General features: G+C 38.5%; 1 protein-coding gene across 1 annotated transcript in view; it reads right to left on the reverse strand.

Annotated features, from left to right (window-relative positions):
* Positions 1 to 15,400, reverse strand: part of UST (uronyl 2-sulfotransferase) — a 155,594-nt gene that overhangs the window by 93,720 nt on the left and 46,474 nt on the right. The window contains exon 2 of the mRNA XM_015623067.3: positions 5,991 to 6,034. Coding sequence (XP_015478553.1) covers positions 5,991 to 6,034 — 44 coding nt within the window. The remainder of the gene's footprint in view (positions 1 to 5,990; positions 6,035 to 15,400) is intronic.

Below are 15,400 nucleotides of genomic sequence, written 5' to 3' on the forward strand. Positions count from 1 at the left end.
TTTACTTACTTCTATTACTTCTATCTATATTTGCTTGCTTCTGTTACTTACTCTATTTGCTAAATTCTGACAATTTTTTCTAGCTGAAAATTTGTACACTGCACAATAATCTCAACTCTTCATTTCATAAGCAGGGTAGAATTTTTTTTTAAATCACAGAAATCTTTCCCAACCTGCCCTGGAAGGATTACTTTAAAGATTATCTGCCCATTTTTCAGCTAAACAGTTTCAACTCTATCAAAAACAACACACTACTACTCAGGCTTTTAAAATCCATGGTAAGCATATACCTAAAAGAAAACAAATCTTGCTTGCTTCTAAGTGTTGGGGGGTTTGTTAGTTTGTTTGTTTTTTTAATTTGTTCTTTTGTTTGTTTGGCTGTAAACCAAACGCTTTATCCCTAACAAATCAATCACTTAAGACTGTAGGGGGCTGAAGGGTTAAAACCATGTTCTCATAAGGGATGGCTAGAACTGAAACACTAGTTCAAATGAAACACGATGCATCCACTGGAAAAAAAAAATCAAAACTAAAAAAAAAAAACTAATAAAAAAAATATATACACACAGAGCTCTCATTATCTTAATGCTGCTATCAAAATACTAGGTAAAAATAAAACTGACATAAACCTGATGAACATAAAAACTCAGTGTAAAAGGGGCAATGCTGAAATGACCTTTTAGTAAGATTTGAAGTCGAATAAATAATCTAATTGACAATGGAGAGTGACTAGAACTGGATACAGTATGTACACACCCAAGGATTCTGCCACCTTTTCCCATAGTGCTGAACATGGTGTTGGCTAGGGTTAAGACTCAATGACCTTAGAGGTCTTTTCCAAATGATTCAATTATGATATGGTAGTTTTGCTCCATAAGAAAAACATGTACAATTAGCATGTAATTACTAGCTAAGAACTTAAAGAGTGGTGAAAAGAGTACTTATCCACTTTCCATATTTAAAGCAATAAAATCCAATCAAATTTATTTTGTCTATGTCTCTTATTTTGATTGATTTTGACCTCATCCTAGCCCCCATCCATTTTTGTATTCATTTAAAGCACTGTCACACATGCTAAGCATAGCGTTTTGCTGACACCTGAACAGCTGCCAAAAGACACTGGGTCCATGACAGGCATCCTAAGGGAAAACCATCAAGAAAAGGAGACTAGAGTCCTTCACTGTAATTTATCTGTAAGCCATATGCACAGCTCCCCCACTAATATATATGTCATCACTACTGAAAGAGGGACATATCTTGATGCTCTTGCCAAGTTCTCAGGGAAAAGCTTTCAATTAAAAACAACAGTAGGTCAGATAAAGTTAGCATCATTTGTCCTCCAAGGCCAGTTTCACCATCTTGGATAGAACAAAAAAAATCTTGTGAAGATTTGATAAGGAAATAGCTGGTCCAAATAGTGGAACAAAATACACCCACTTTATTTGCAGAAATGCTCAGACATGAAATATATTAAGCAAACACCATCAGCCACTAGTGAACATCCATTTCAAAAGTGTTTGTAAAAACCAAGCTAGCATAATCTTAAAGGCACCACTTAAATACCAATCTACAGAAAAAGGATAAACAAATGATCACTTTGCAAACCTTAAAATTTACATTTTCAAATGCTTACTTTAAAAAAAGCCAGGAGGGAGTGAGAGATTTGAAATAGGAAAGAGTCAACTTTCACTGGCAGTGTAGAACCACCAGCAGTGGTTGTTTTGCTCAACCGTATTTCTTTTTCATCTATCATATACTAACATCACTGCTAGGGCTACTGGAGGTTGCATCTACCTGCAGAGAAGTGCACACAGATCTGTCTCAGAACTCATGAAAAATCTAGGATTAGTCAATCTTGTGAAGTCTTTGGTGCCTAAGGACCAAAGTTGAGCGGCCTATGTGCATTGGGTTTACATGGCAAAGTTCTGCTGCTGCAGAGGGGATTACAGGAATGGCTTCTGTGAGAAGTTGTCAGAAGTTTCCCCCATGTCCAACAAAACCAACACCAGCTGGCTCCTAAACAGACCCACTGCTGTACAAGGCCAAGCCAATCAGGAATGGTAGTATTGCCTCTGAGATAACATACTTTTAAGAAGGAAAAAATGTTATTGTGCAAAACTAATTTGAGGCCAGAGAAAAGAGGCGTGAGAATATGTGAGAGGAATAGCCCTGCAAACACCCAGGTGAGTGAAGAAAGAGAGGGAGGAGGTGCTCCAGGTGCCCAAAATGAGATTCCCCTGCAGTCCACTGTGTGGCCCCTGTGGCTCATGGAGCTCCACAGAGGAGCACAGGTCCACCTGTAGCCCATGGAGGAGCAGGCTCCTGGAAGGACAATTTGACTCATGGAGAGAAGAGCCGGCACTAGAGCAGGTTTCTCAGCAGGACTTAGTGAATCCATGGGGGACCCATGCTGGCTGGATCAGCCTGCTACCCAAGACCTGCACCCTGTGGAAGGAATCCACATTCGAGCAGATCATGAAGAACTGAAGCCAGTTGTAAGGACTCACACTGGACAAACTTGGGAAAAACTGTCTCCCACAGAAGGGATCCTGCACTGGAGAGGAAGAAGCAGAGGCAGAAACAATACATGATCACTAATCCCCATTCCCTGTTTCCCTGTGCTGCTGGTGGGGAGGAGGTAGACAATTGGGAATAAAGTTAAACTTGGAAGGAAGGAGAGGTGGGGGAAAAGTGTTTTAAGATTTGCTTTACTTTTCATTATCCTACTCTGATTTTGATTTTCAGTAAATTCAATTAATTGCTCCAAGTTGAATCTTTTTGCCTGTGACTATAATTAGTGAGTGATCTCTGCTTGTCCCTATCTCATGATCTCATCTGCTATATTTTCTCTCTCCTGTCTAGTTGAGGATGGGAGAGATAGAGAGGCTTTGGTGGGTGCCTGGCCTCCAGCCAGGGTCAAACCACCACACCTAGACACATTACCTTCATATCATTGGCAAGGGTAACCACTGCTAATCTTCAACAGTCAAGTAAACCTGTAGTGGGGGAACACCTTAAAAGCTGGCTCACCTGGTCTTCAAGGAGAATCAAAACCACACCACCGATGCTTAGGTACAGAAATGAGCCAGGCTTTCATTCTTTGCCTGCACTGAGAAAATTGTGCTGCCACCTTTATTTGAAAAAAACCAGACCAGTACCCTGATCTCCTGAAATGTGATGATGCTAATTCCTTACTCAGAGAACAAGTGCTATTTCCAATTCTTCCACTGGGGGAAAAAAAACCCCCACACAGGTATTTAAAAAAATCCAAAGCTCTGGCACCTAGCCATGACAAAGAGCCAAAACTAATATGATTTCCTACAAACACTGGAATGTACTCTGCAAAACAGCCACGGTCCAGTGCGTATCAACTGCTGGTGGCCTTCCTCTACAGCTTACTACACACTGCTCATACTAGCTACCAGTCATTTCAACCTCAGGCAATGCATTGTTGTTCATTATCTCCACTTCTAGCTTTTACGCATTTTATAATAAAATATTTTAAATGTTGGAGTCAGGATTGATTTCTTCTGATGCATTTTTATATGCTGAATTAAAGCATGCATAGACCTTAACCATCTGTTAGTTTAAATGAAGGCAGCTATCAAGCCATGTGAATGGAGGCTACTTGAAAGATAATGACAATTACAGTGAATTTCACTCACACCCACGGAGTTCACGGTTCAGATATGAAGCTGTAAGGGGGTAAATAACTGCACGTAGCCAAAAATGCAATGCATGAGATTTACAAAGCACGAACATCTCAGTTCAAAACATGACCCCAAGCAAATACCAGGAATTATCTGGGGATCTATCAATCTCCACCCATGTCTTGCTTAGAGGAATAAAAAACAAAAAAAAAAAACCCAAATCACTAAGGAATAAGCAGGTTTGTCGAAGGGATGATCAAAATGATCCATATTTTATCAATGCTTTTGAAACACAGGCAAATACTTCAAAAAATAAAATACTTTTAACTTACACAAGGCTATATAATATATATGATATATATATCATATATATATAATATACATACATATATATCATATATGTATATATGTGTGTGTGTGTGTGTGCATATACATGTGTATAAACAGGCTATCTAACAGCCTGTTACTCTGTTGAGCTTTTTACCAAGCGTTCAGGAGTGAGGATGATTACAGAGGAAGCCCAAAAACTTTACTGACTGTAGGTAGCTAATCAAAGAGTACCTACCCAACCAATCTATTGTGTAGATATCTATTGAGCTGGCCTCTCTACAGACAGCTGAGCTGCAGCTGGATGAGGCTGTGTGAACATAGCCTAAAATTACATGTTTAGACAGGCAAAAGATATTTTCACAATGTAAACAGAAAAGTGAATGGGTTGGATAAATCTGTCCAATTCCTACTGCCCATTGGAGTATGGATCCCATCCACAGCACCATTAATTGGTAAAGCAAAATTCCAGAAGAAAAAGTACCAAAATCTGAAAAAAGTTTTCAAGGTTAAAAACTCTTATCTAGATGAAAGCCTTATCCTTACTAGAACAGCTTGGCATTTCTGAATGCTAATGCATGCATGAGAAATACAGGTTTGGAATAAGCATTGCTTTATTCTTCAAAGCAGAGTGCTCACTGTGGAGACACAACAAACATAATTCTTTACTTCATGCAGCCTGCTGTTCTCCTGGACAAGAGAAGCAGGTAATACTAAATAAATAAAAAAAAAAAGAAAAAAAATATTTTGAAAGAACCAGAGAGTACTAAACAGTTTTTTTTCTCTTGGCAAGTTTTGTTTTGCCTTAGAATACCTGTGTCCTATCTCAGTTTGCAATGATAAACATAACAGGTTGATTTTGTCACTTCTCTCTACATCCATTTGCTTTTGCAATTGAGTAATTTGTGTTGACAGGAAGAAAATCAAATGTATATTATTCCTCCATGTGAGTCACTTAAACTTTAACAATGTACAAATACTCACGTATCAGCTGAAAATTGCAGATTTTGTTGCACAGCAAAAAGGTGAAGATACCCAGATTCCTGTCTGTTTTCACTAATAATTAAGCTGAGTGGAATTCCTTTCCACTTTATCCTCCTTGTGCTGACCAGAAGCCAACTGTTTCACCACAGAGGTGCACACATGTGGTTGATCATTTTAACTCAAGGCCCGCAGATCAGGATGTGACTGACAGTCAGCTGAACAGAGGTGAGGGAGGGCTACAGCCAGAGGTAGTGGCAATTCACACCCATTCCTGCTCTAACCACTCATTGTCACCTGCTGCTCTAGCACCCACGGTGGGCCACATCAGTGAAATAATCCATCCTTTTAGTATGTGTCTGTACTATGCAAAAGAAGCTCTAACGGACTGGAAAGGCAGGCACAATATTTTACCAAATCGTGTTTGGAGACCAAACCAACACAGGATAAAAGCAACAAAAAACCCTGACGAGACCCTAAATGCTTACTCCCACTTTTTTCCTCTTGAAGAAACTATCATGATGCTCTTCCTAACCTGAAATGTCATGAGGTGCCATGATGACATGAAGGAAAAGCTTATGCAGCACAGTCCCATATGGTAGGAGAAGTGAGCCTTATTCCTAAAAGAGGGCTCATTACTCACATTCATTAAATTTATCCTACTGATCTGCTTCAAGTATTGTGTTTGCAGCAGAACACGTTTCAGAAAATGCTACCAGCCAAAGGCTATCTTCACCTGCCAGATTAGTTCCAACTGCAGTGTCTAGTTTTTTTGCATGAAAGTGCTGACAGACAAAACCACTAAATCCCTGCCTCCCCTTGATCCAGTGAGAAAAATTCCATTAGCTTAATCACAATGCATTTTAACCCAAGTTACTTACAAACATCTGAAAACACTTGAGGGAAAAAAGAAAGTCCACATGCTGTTGATGTAAACTCAGCAGAGTTGCCTGGCACATGAGTAAACATACAAGCTAAAACAAAAGCCAAAAAAGTAAAGATAAAGCAAATACAAAAATAACAGTGGCTTACCTTTTGAGGTGGTGGTCCGTGGTCATCCAGATAAGTGGAATTTCCTACAAAAATAAGAAGGATGGAGATGAACAAAAGACATCCAATGCAACTTCCAAACTTTCCATTTCATGGAACCAGTGCATCTCTATCCCATCTCTATGTTTTGTAATGTCAAATAATTCAAGGAAAATAAATTTCCTCTGTTTTAATTTTTGATTAACAAGTAATTTATTTTGACTACATTTGTAATAGAAGGTTAGATGCACACTGTCATTTTACAAACAAAATAACATGGCCCAAGGTGGCTTTAATTAATCAATCAATCAATCAGCATTCAATTATATGTATGACAAAAATTTGCCAGCTGTATCCTTGTACATTTTAAGTGAGCATGGTTAACCTCAAAAAGTTTTCTTAAATAATCAAGTATCAAAGACCTTTACCAAATCTTGGTAAAGATGGAACTGACAAGAATTCACTTCTCTAACTATTCTTCCCAACCTCCAAGCTACTTTTTTATTCCTAAACAGTACTGGTGGAATGAAAGTTGTATTCTGATGTAATTGCATCTGCCTTTTCAAGTTGTTCCTTAAATTCAGAAAAAAAGCTTAAAAAAAAAAAAAAAGCTTCTAAACAAGTGAAACAAGTGCACCCTTCTTAGCTACAATAAAAAAGGCAAAAATTTCAGACTTTTTACCCCTTCCTTAAAAACACACACTGATAGATAAAATACACAGTCCCCCACACACATAGGCTGTATTGTGTGACTGTTCTTCCCCAACCCTTCTCCAAAAGTATTAATCACATGCTTTCCCAACAACTTCTAGCAGATAATGAAACCTTGCAGCAAGCCTAAAATATCCCCTTGGACCACACATGCCTCTCCTCTAAGTCATCCTCCTACCAAAGACAGAAAAAATATCTCTGCTCTAACCTTACATCAGTATGGGGTATGAGAATTATTTTTACAGGTACCTACTAGACATCCTAAAGTCACGTGGAAGAGGACTTAAAAAAGCTTGTCCTGCTCATGAGCTTCTGGGGTGTTGAATAGGCAACAAACACAGGTTAGTGGGATAAAGCCAGAACCTAATGGCTTTTCTCTTTACAGTCTGGCCAAACCCCTCATTTTTCCAAGTGCCAAAACTCCTCTCCCAAAATTTTCTGGATCCAGGAGGCCGGAAAGAGGTGTTTGTGAGTGAGTGTCCCTGTTACAGAACAAAGAGGTGAAGCTTTAGTGTGGAATATTCAGTAGCACCCACACCAGTAGTGGGGGGGTTAGTTTCAGCAGGATAAGCATGGGGCTGGACGGGGAAAGGACACCATTCCCATGCCAGACTCTTGGGAGAGGCAGCTGCCATCTGGACCACACCATCCTGGGGACAGAGAGCCTGCAGACCACCACTGCCATCACAGCATGACAGATTTCTATGTACAAGAAGTTGGGATAACTTCTCAGAAATATTTTGCTTTTTGCTTTTCCTCTGGTTTTCCAACACATGTTACAAAGCCATGAAAATTTCAGTCAAAAGGCTTCCAACTCATCTAAAGAGAAGTCAATACCCCAAACACATTCTTTAATGTATGTACCTTGATCTTGGAAGAGTTTGTGCAACTACAAAAGCCTGAACAGTAACCTTTTAACTGTCACCTGAAATCACAAATCATCTTCTGAAGCATACCAGAAACCCACCTCAATATACATTTGAGACAAATACCCACCCTCTGAACAATCCAGTGACTTAATTTAATGCCACAGATAATACGGCTGATGCCCTACATTTAGGACAATTTCTTTATTTGTCCCTTTGATATGATTCTAATTGCCAGGGAAGAAATTCAGCTCCAAGACTGCTAAAAGAGTTGGCAGTCTGGTTTTCTGTTTAGAGCAGCTACTCCACACACACAGACTTGAAAATAAGCATTTCTCTTCCCACTTAATCTGGGACAAGAGCAAGGAGAACTTCTCATTCAGGATTTACCTTTTCTGTAGAACCAGGCTGTTACTAGTTCATAGCAGCTTTCTCCTCTTCACAATTAGGCAAGCAGAAAGACTGACACATTGATAAAAACATTTCTTACTGCTCTCTCATTGTGTCAGGAAAATTGTTTCATTTTGATACCTAACAAAAAAGTGATGTTTATTGTCTAAACAAGCTAACACATTAGAGAAGTCATAAACATCAGATGAAAACTGCTAATTTTTTTTTTTAAACAGCAAAGCTTAAGTTTCATAATTGGTATTAAGGTGGTTACAGGAGTAACAAGTTATTTTTTCTTGTCTGCCCAAATCATATGCAATTTGTGCTTACCTAAATAAAAAGGAATATTAATTACATATGTACTATCTTTACCAATCACCTGTCACAGCCAATTTCACAGCAGAGAAGCTTGAATTACTAGTCAAGAACTCCACAGCATCTTATAGCACAGCATCAAGAGTGTCAGAGTAATATCACAGAAACATTTTTAAGATTTTCCTTAAAATTAAAGAGCTTGTAACTAATTTCACCTCTCTGTATCAATGTCTTTAGTATGGAGACTGCATTCCTCTTCCTTGGAAGTTTTTTAATTATTAAAGCAACATGGAAATATCTCTAGTTATATGCCTTGTAGATTTGATTTAATCAAAATGTTGTTTTTTTTCACAGCAGTCTAGTTACTACTGTATCCACTTAAAAGATAAGAGTACAATTATGGGCCATTTTATTAAGTTTTTTTTTTCCAAGGCAGCTTCTTGCTCAAATTCAGAAGCTATGAACTGATAGAAACTAATTTCCAGACAACTACAAATGAAGAAGGAAACAGAGAGTATTGATTTTAAACCTAGTTAGAATAACTCACAATGAGCAGAGGATGGTGAGCTGCAGACAGCCCCCACACCCTTACACTGCCCCAAACTCCATGTGCAGCTCCTCGAGTCAGAGTCAATCTCAGTTTCCTTGGCTTGCCACATCAATTTAACAGTCTAAATTCTTTTGGGTTCAAGTTTTAACTGAGAATTTGTTTTCAGTAATAAAAGCAAAACCCTTTGTTGCATGATTCATACCATACAGTAAGTAAAATACATTAAAATAACTCCACAAGCCCAGCTGAATGGAGTGCAGCAGCAGCCTGTGAGGTACACCAGCCAGCTCCTTAACCCTGTGAAGCCCAGCAGGTGCCATCAGTGATCACCACATCAGAGATCTCAGCTTGTTTCCCCTTCTGCCTGCAAAACAGGGGCCACACTACGGGAGCCTTAATGCATACAGAAATATAATAGAACATGTGTACCTATGCCAAAGGCCTGAAGGAAAGATGATGACCTTCTAACACAAGAGGCCATGAAAATCTTAAGCATAATGCCCAACCTGGGTATTTGCAAGTTGTAAATACTTAAAACAGGGTGCCGCTTTCACGCACAGGGCCACTTTCCAGACAATACATATCAGATTAGTTTAGTTTAAAAACAAAAGAAAAATTCAGCATTACAAAAATTGCAACCATGGAGAAATACAAGCTAAAGCCAATCTATGAGCTACCATCTACTAACAGCTGACGTAGCAGGAGAGTTGCACAGTAAAAATCAGAGACACAGGAATGGATACCAAAAGCACCAAACCTCACTGTACCAAAAGCACATAACCTCAACTGTTCATTGCAATTGTATTAACAAGCCTATAGAAGACAGAGAGCATTATCTTACCGCTTTTGTATGCTATGGCACAGACAACATGTGCTTGACGTCACTATGTGCCACAAGAAGAGAAGAGGCTTTCTGTGGTGGAAATGATAAAGTGATAGAAGAGAGAGTCATCTTCCCTCACTAGGAACCTTATCTGTTGCCCCAAAGCAACCTATGGCATTAAATTATTAGGATGACTTCTCTCAACTCCTTTAATAAAGCTTTAATAAAGACATCATTGCTCTTGTCTGCTAATAACAAGATTATTCTAGTTGTTTGTTTCTCCTGAAGAAGAGTATTTACTTTTTATGAAAAGGAAAATTTCTGCCTTCCTGTAATAGCAGGAAAATATTAGGCATTAGAAACAAGTCAGACAAAATAATCAAATCTCAAAAGAAGTGGTATTATGCATTCCACAAACATGCTCAACAGCACACTTGGGCTGGCTGAACACATCCTACACTCTGCCAGAGATGATTAAAAAAAAAAAAGTCAGCTTTATTATAGAAAATGGTGAATACATGGATGCAGTCCAAATTTGTCCATAATTTATCATCTTTGAGGTCAAGTGAATCAGCTGTATGCAAAATCTTTGGGGAAACGTTGTGGTTATGTTCCTTTTTTCTTGGAATCACTGAAGTGTGGGGGTTTTGCTTGAAGCAAGCCAAGTTTAAACAGAGTAAGTTGGTCAGTCAACCAGGATTAAGGACAAATATTGCTGTGTACAGTTCAGAAGCACAGATAATGAAAGTAACTGCAATTCTGGAAAAAAACCTTTTCAAAAAATGACTGGGGAGTACAAGAATAGGAAGTAAATGGACTTATGTGTGAACTGAAAACCCTTTGTCAGCAACTGTGACACCCTTTGATAGCAACTGAAACAGTGTCTACTTGAACAATTCAGATATCCCACGGAAAGAATTGCATAAAGATAGTGAAAGAAAGCCAACACTGAAAATGTGGAGTCTGGACTATTTTTTTGGAGTAAGGTTTTCCCTTGTAGGAAATCACAAGCAGCAGTCTAAGGGAGCTGAGATCCAGCTAAGGCCATATTTAATTTGTCTTGTGGGAATTCTTCTTTGTTTTCATTCGGTCACCATCTCAAATTCCCAGGCGCCAATACAACCTCTACTGGCAAACAATCCTTTAGACCCTGTGATGTTTAAAGGAAAGGAACATTTAATAGCTGTCTGAGGAGTCTTCTGGTCTGGAACTCAGATATTGAAGAACAATTTCCTCACCAAGCATGACTAATCATTAAGAGCTGCACCTTCAAAATCAACTGAAGTGCCAGTGAGCTATCAGAAGACGATCAATTCTGCTGTGCTTCCTTCTTTGTCTTTTTTCCCTCATAATTAAGCAGAGGACACCCGTAGAAATTTCATAGATATTTCCACATCTGAAATAATATGACTTTCTAAGTCATCATGTCTTGGAGCCCTTTGTGGTCCAAAGGCAGGAAGGGGTTTAGGAGCTACAACTTGAAAACCAGCAGATGAGCAGCATGATGTTGCCCACAGCTCAAATCAAACCTAAAAGGAAAAACACTGCTATTGCTGAAGTCAGCACAGTCACACCAGCTGTCAAAAAGAAAAGTTTTCACAGAGGTGTACAGAGAACATTAACACAGCAAAACATTGCAAAACCCCACTGACCAGTCTGCATTGGAATACAAAGTGACTTATTGCCATTTCCTCTATCATATGCAAAAAGTTGCATACCTACAATTAGTTTCCTCTGTGCAAGACTGACATCCTATCAAAATTTTCATTTATAACCACAAAAAAAAATTTAAGTAAACATTTTTTAAAAAAAAATCCACAATGGATTTTTCTTCTTCCTTTCTTGTCTTTAAAATAATTTTAGTTATCCTTAATTTTTAAAATCCTAAATGCAATAAAACCAACCATAACAACAAAGACCAACCTATAGCCAAAAAACAAAACCAAACCAGCACCAAACCCACATTCGGTTCACTCTTCATTAATGCACACAATGAAGGAAAAAAGCTGGAATATGACAAAAATACCTATTTCACTTTATAACCCAGTGACCTGAAGCCTAGAACTTAATCATGATGTAATTCAGATTTGATTACCTACAAGTTTCATACTTCTAACACAATTGGGAGGGAAAATGGCACATTTTAGGAGGGTTTTTGAAAACTTACTGGCAATTCTGCATACGTGTTATATGTGAATGTACCACTGGAAAACAGATATGAAGGTTCTGAGTAACAGGAGGTTCTAGATATAATATACATTAGATGCCCCATCTCTTGCAAAGAGAGGAGACTGCAGAAGATCAAAATCACAAAGCCACAGAGCCACTCTGATTGTGAGCATTTAAAAATGTACAGACAGGTGTTTAATTTGTTTTGTCTGCTACACTGCTTTATGAATACTGTGAGAAGGGATGGGGGAAAAAATTAACATTTAATCGAGAAATAAAACCAGCCCTGCCAGGTATTTTCCTACATGCAAAAGAAAAGCACATATATAGCTCTATTGAGACACTGCAGAGAAAACCTAATGACCAAAAAAAAAAAAAAGATGCCATTAAGCCAAACTATTGCAGTTTTATTTAATTCACTTTGCTATGTAAACAAAGACTGATCTATCTTTGTGGCCTGGCAGTTCTTTATTAAATACACTTCAAAGACCCATTAACCTGTTGTTAACTTCAGTATGCTTTTCAGATGGTTCTTAAATTCAGCATTCTGGTATCACACAGCAAATGGGCACAAATTTAATACGGTGTCCTTATTTTTTTCCTCCTCAAGGATTTTTATTTTACATTCTGTCAAAAAGTGTGCCAAATATTTTGTAATGACTTCTATTCTTTTCTTAATTTCCTCAGCAAGACTTAACAGAATGCAGAGTCAGTTCTATAAATACACGCAGGTGTTCCTGAGGGGGAAAAAAAAAATCTCTCATGATGTGTGGTCAAGTAATACCTACAGCTACACAGCTGCCAACAGACCTGCTCAGAATTTAAAGGGGCAAGTTGGGAAAAGCTCACAGTTCAACAGCTGAACCGCCACCCACTGAAATAACACAGACAAACACTGGTCTCTGACTTCATTTCTTAACTGGATAATGTGAGAATAATAATGGACACTGTATCAAATTATTATGGCTGAATACAAAAGTGGTCAGAGCAGCACAGAAACCAGCAAGTTAGAGAGTAGAACATCTGACAGTTGTAAAAGAGCATGAATCCATGAGATACAGGTAGCATACTTGGGAATCTGCCTGTGGAAGGCTGCAGTAACAATGATACCTGAGAATTAACAGGAAATGAATGAACAAAACATGGCTGAAAGAAAATACTCTGAAAGTAGCTATCAGAACCCGACACTCTTAAACTGGAAACAGAAAAACATTGCAACAGTCAGGGATGAGGACTGGACAGCACTGGAGATATCCAAGAGGAAAATAGTCAAGCATCTGCCAGGAATGAGCCAGGTGTTACCATTCTGCTTTAGAACCAATAGGCAAATTAAACCAGGTCCTATTCCAGCATTATTTCTTTTTAATGATTATCTCCATTTTTTGTTTTCAATCAGGCAAACTTCCCTTGGCTGTTGTTCTGGATCCCATTACTCAATATTCTCATTCATTACTTGAAAGATGCATTAAAAAGCACCGGTATCAAAATTGATAACAATACCAAATGAAAGGACTTAAAATCTGCTGAAACTCTGAGGAGAACAGAAACATACTGATCAGTTAAAGAAATGGTCTGAAGATACAAGAATACAAATTTCAACTTGGATAAGGGCAACATCTTCATAAAAGCAGAATGGAAACAAAGTGGAAACTGCAGAAAAGAGCCATGATGGGAGGTGAAAATCAGTTTACTTCCTTCAGATCTCTTTAAGCACTCTGTGAAAGATTTTCAGGAAGATCATTCCACCCCAGCTGAATGTACAGAGATAGTTTCACTAGCTTGCTAAGAACTTTGCTTTAACTGACTGTCATATGAAGAAACTTTTTAAGACTTAGGATTACTCCATTTCCCCCCTTTTCCTCCTAACAGAGAGAACTGCAAGAGTATTTGCAAGCTATTTGACTTCTTCAGAGAAAACTTTTTTCCCCCCTCTACTGTGCAGAATGCATGATGTAGAGGAAGAAACACTATGGGAATAATGGTGACAGGGCCACAATACTTTCCCTTTCAGTGCACACACTCTGCCACACAGGGAACAGCACAGCCAACACAGGAGACCTCCCTCTCTCTGCACAGCTGAGGGACAAAACTGCAGCTCCACAGATGAACCTTGTCTTCATAAGGCTCCCCTTACCAAAGTGATGACACTGAGGCTGAGGGACGGACAAAGTACATTATGATGAAGCTTCAATAGACCTTGTCCAGTGCAAGGCCTCTTAGTCTCACTTCACTCTGCTATTCAGGCTACAAACTCCAGGGACTTTGTATCTGACCAGACACCTTCTCAGATGATACCAGTCTCAAGAGTTTCCTCTTACATCAGTGCCAGACATCAGCTCTGCACTTTCACATGATGTTTTTCCAAAGACAAGGGTTTTAGTATTTAAACTTAATCCAACTTGCAAGCTTTATTCCTGTCTGCTGCATGTATGCAGATATATTTCTCTCTTTTCCCCCCTGCACAGGCAATCTTGGCAAACAGCAAGTCAATGAATTTTGGAAAACACCCAGCTGGCATGTCACCAGTTATTCAAGGAAGATTTTTATTACTATTATTAGTATTATTAAGTACTACACTGCAAATGCTATCCAGAAGGAGTTGTTTGTTGGGCGTTTGGTTTGAAGTTTCTGTCCCTGGAGTCACATTTCCGAGAAGCTGCCTAGGTCTGTGGTCTGACCCCAGTGGCACCTTCCTAGCAGAGAAAAAATGAACACGCTTCACAGAAAATTGGTCACATACATCTCTAAAGAATTATTCATATTTTTATTGTGCTGAAGCCAAATGAGTTTTCCTTGCATGTGCTTTTCACAACATCTGAGTCATATGGTTGCTAAGATTTTGTCACACTTCTTTACGGAGGCAGCTGCATTTCGGATAATGGACCCCCCCATAAGAGGCAGCTTGCCAAGATCGAGCTGTATGTCTGTTTTTCACTTTCTCCATAGTTCAGGTTCTTTTAGAATCTGATTTTAAAAAGTACAAATGAAAATTTTAAAAAAGAGCCTTTTTACAAGTCTGTCTCCATTTCCTCCTAACCAGTTCTTTGTGACACAGGAGAACCACTGTAAAACTATTCCCTATTACTTACACGCCTCCTGAAAAGCAAGTCCACTCTATAAGAAGCAGCTCTCTTTACATTGCTTTCTTTTCTGAATATAGAATTAAAATAAAGAATTACAAATTGTTTAACTATTATTAGCTTCCCATCCTCCAAGGTCTTAACAGGCACAAAATTAGAAATAGCATTTCTTGCCAAGTCTGTTAGATGCCTGTAACTGCAAAATGAAGCATATAAGTAGGTCAGATAAGGAACATAATGTACCTAAATGAGCTATTTCTTCTTTATGACACATTAATATAAAATGTTATTAATCTCTACTACAAAAAATACTACAGCTTCAGATGGCTTTTGAGACTTCAACATGATTTAATAGAAATATTTTCCATTACTATAAATGGTTTGGCCAAACTGCTCATTTTTCACACTATCCAGCTTCTATTCATGAAGACATTTTAACTCCTTTCTACCCCAGTCTCAAACACAGGCATTTGAGTGACAGAAAGACTTCTTAGTGCAGAAGTTTTGTA

The sequence above is a fragment of the Parus major genome, chromosome 3, assembly GCF_001522545.3.
Source record: "Parus major isolate Abel chromosome 3, Parus_major1.1, whole genome shotgun sequence".
In the NCBI taxonomy this organism is placed as follows: domain Eukaryota; kingdom Metazoa; phylum Chordata; class Aves; order Passeriformes; family Paridae; genus Parus; species Parus major.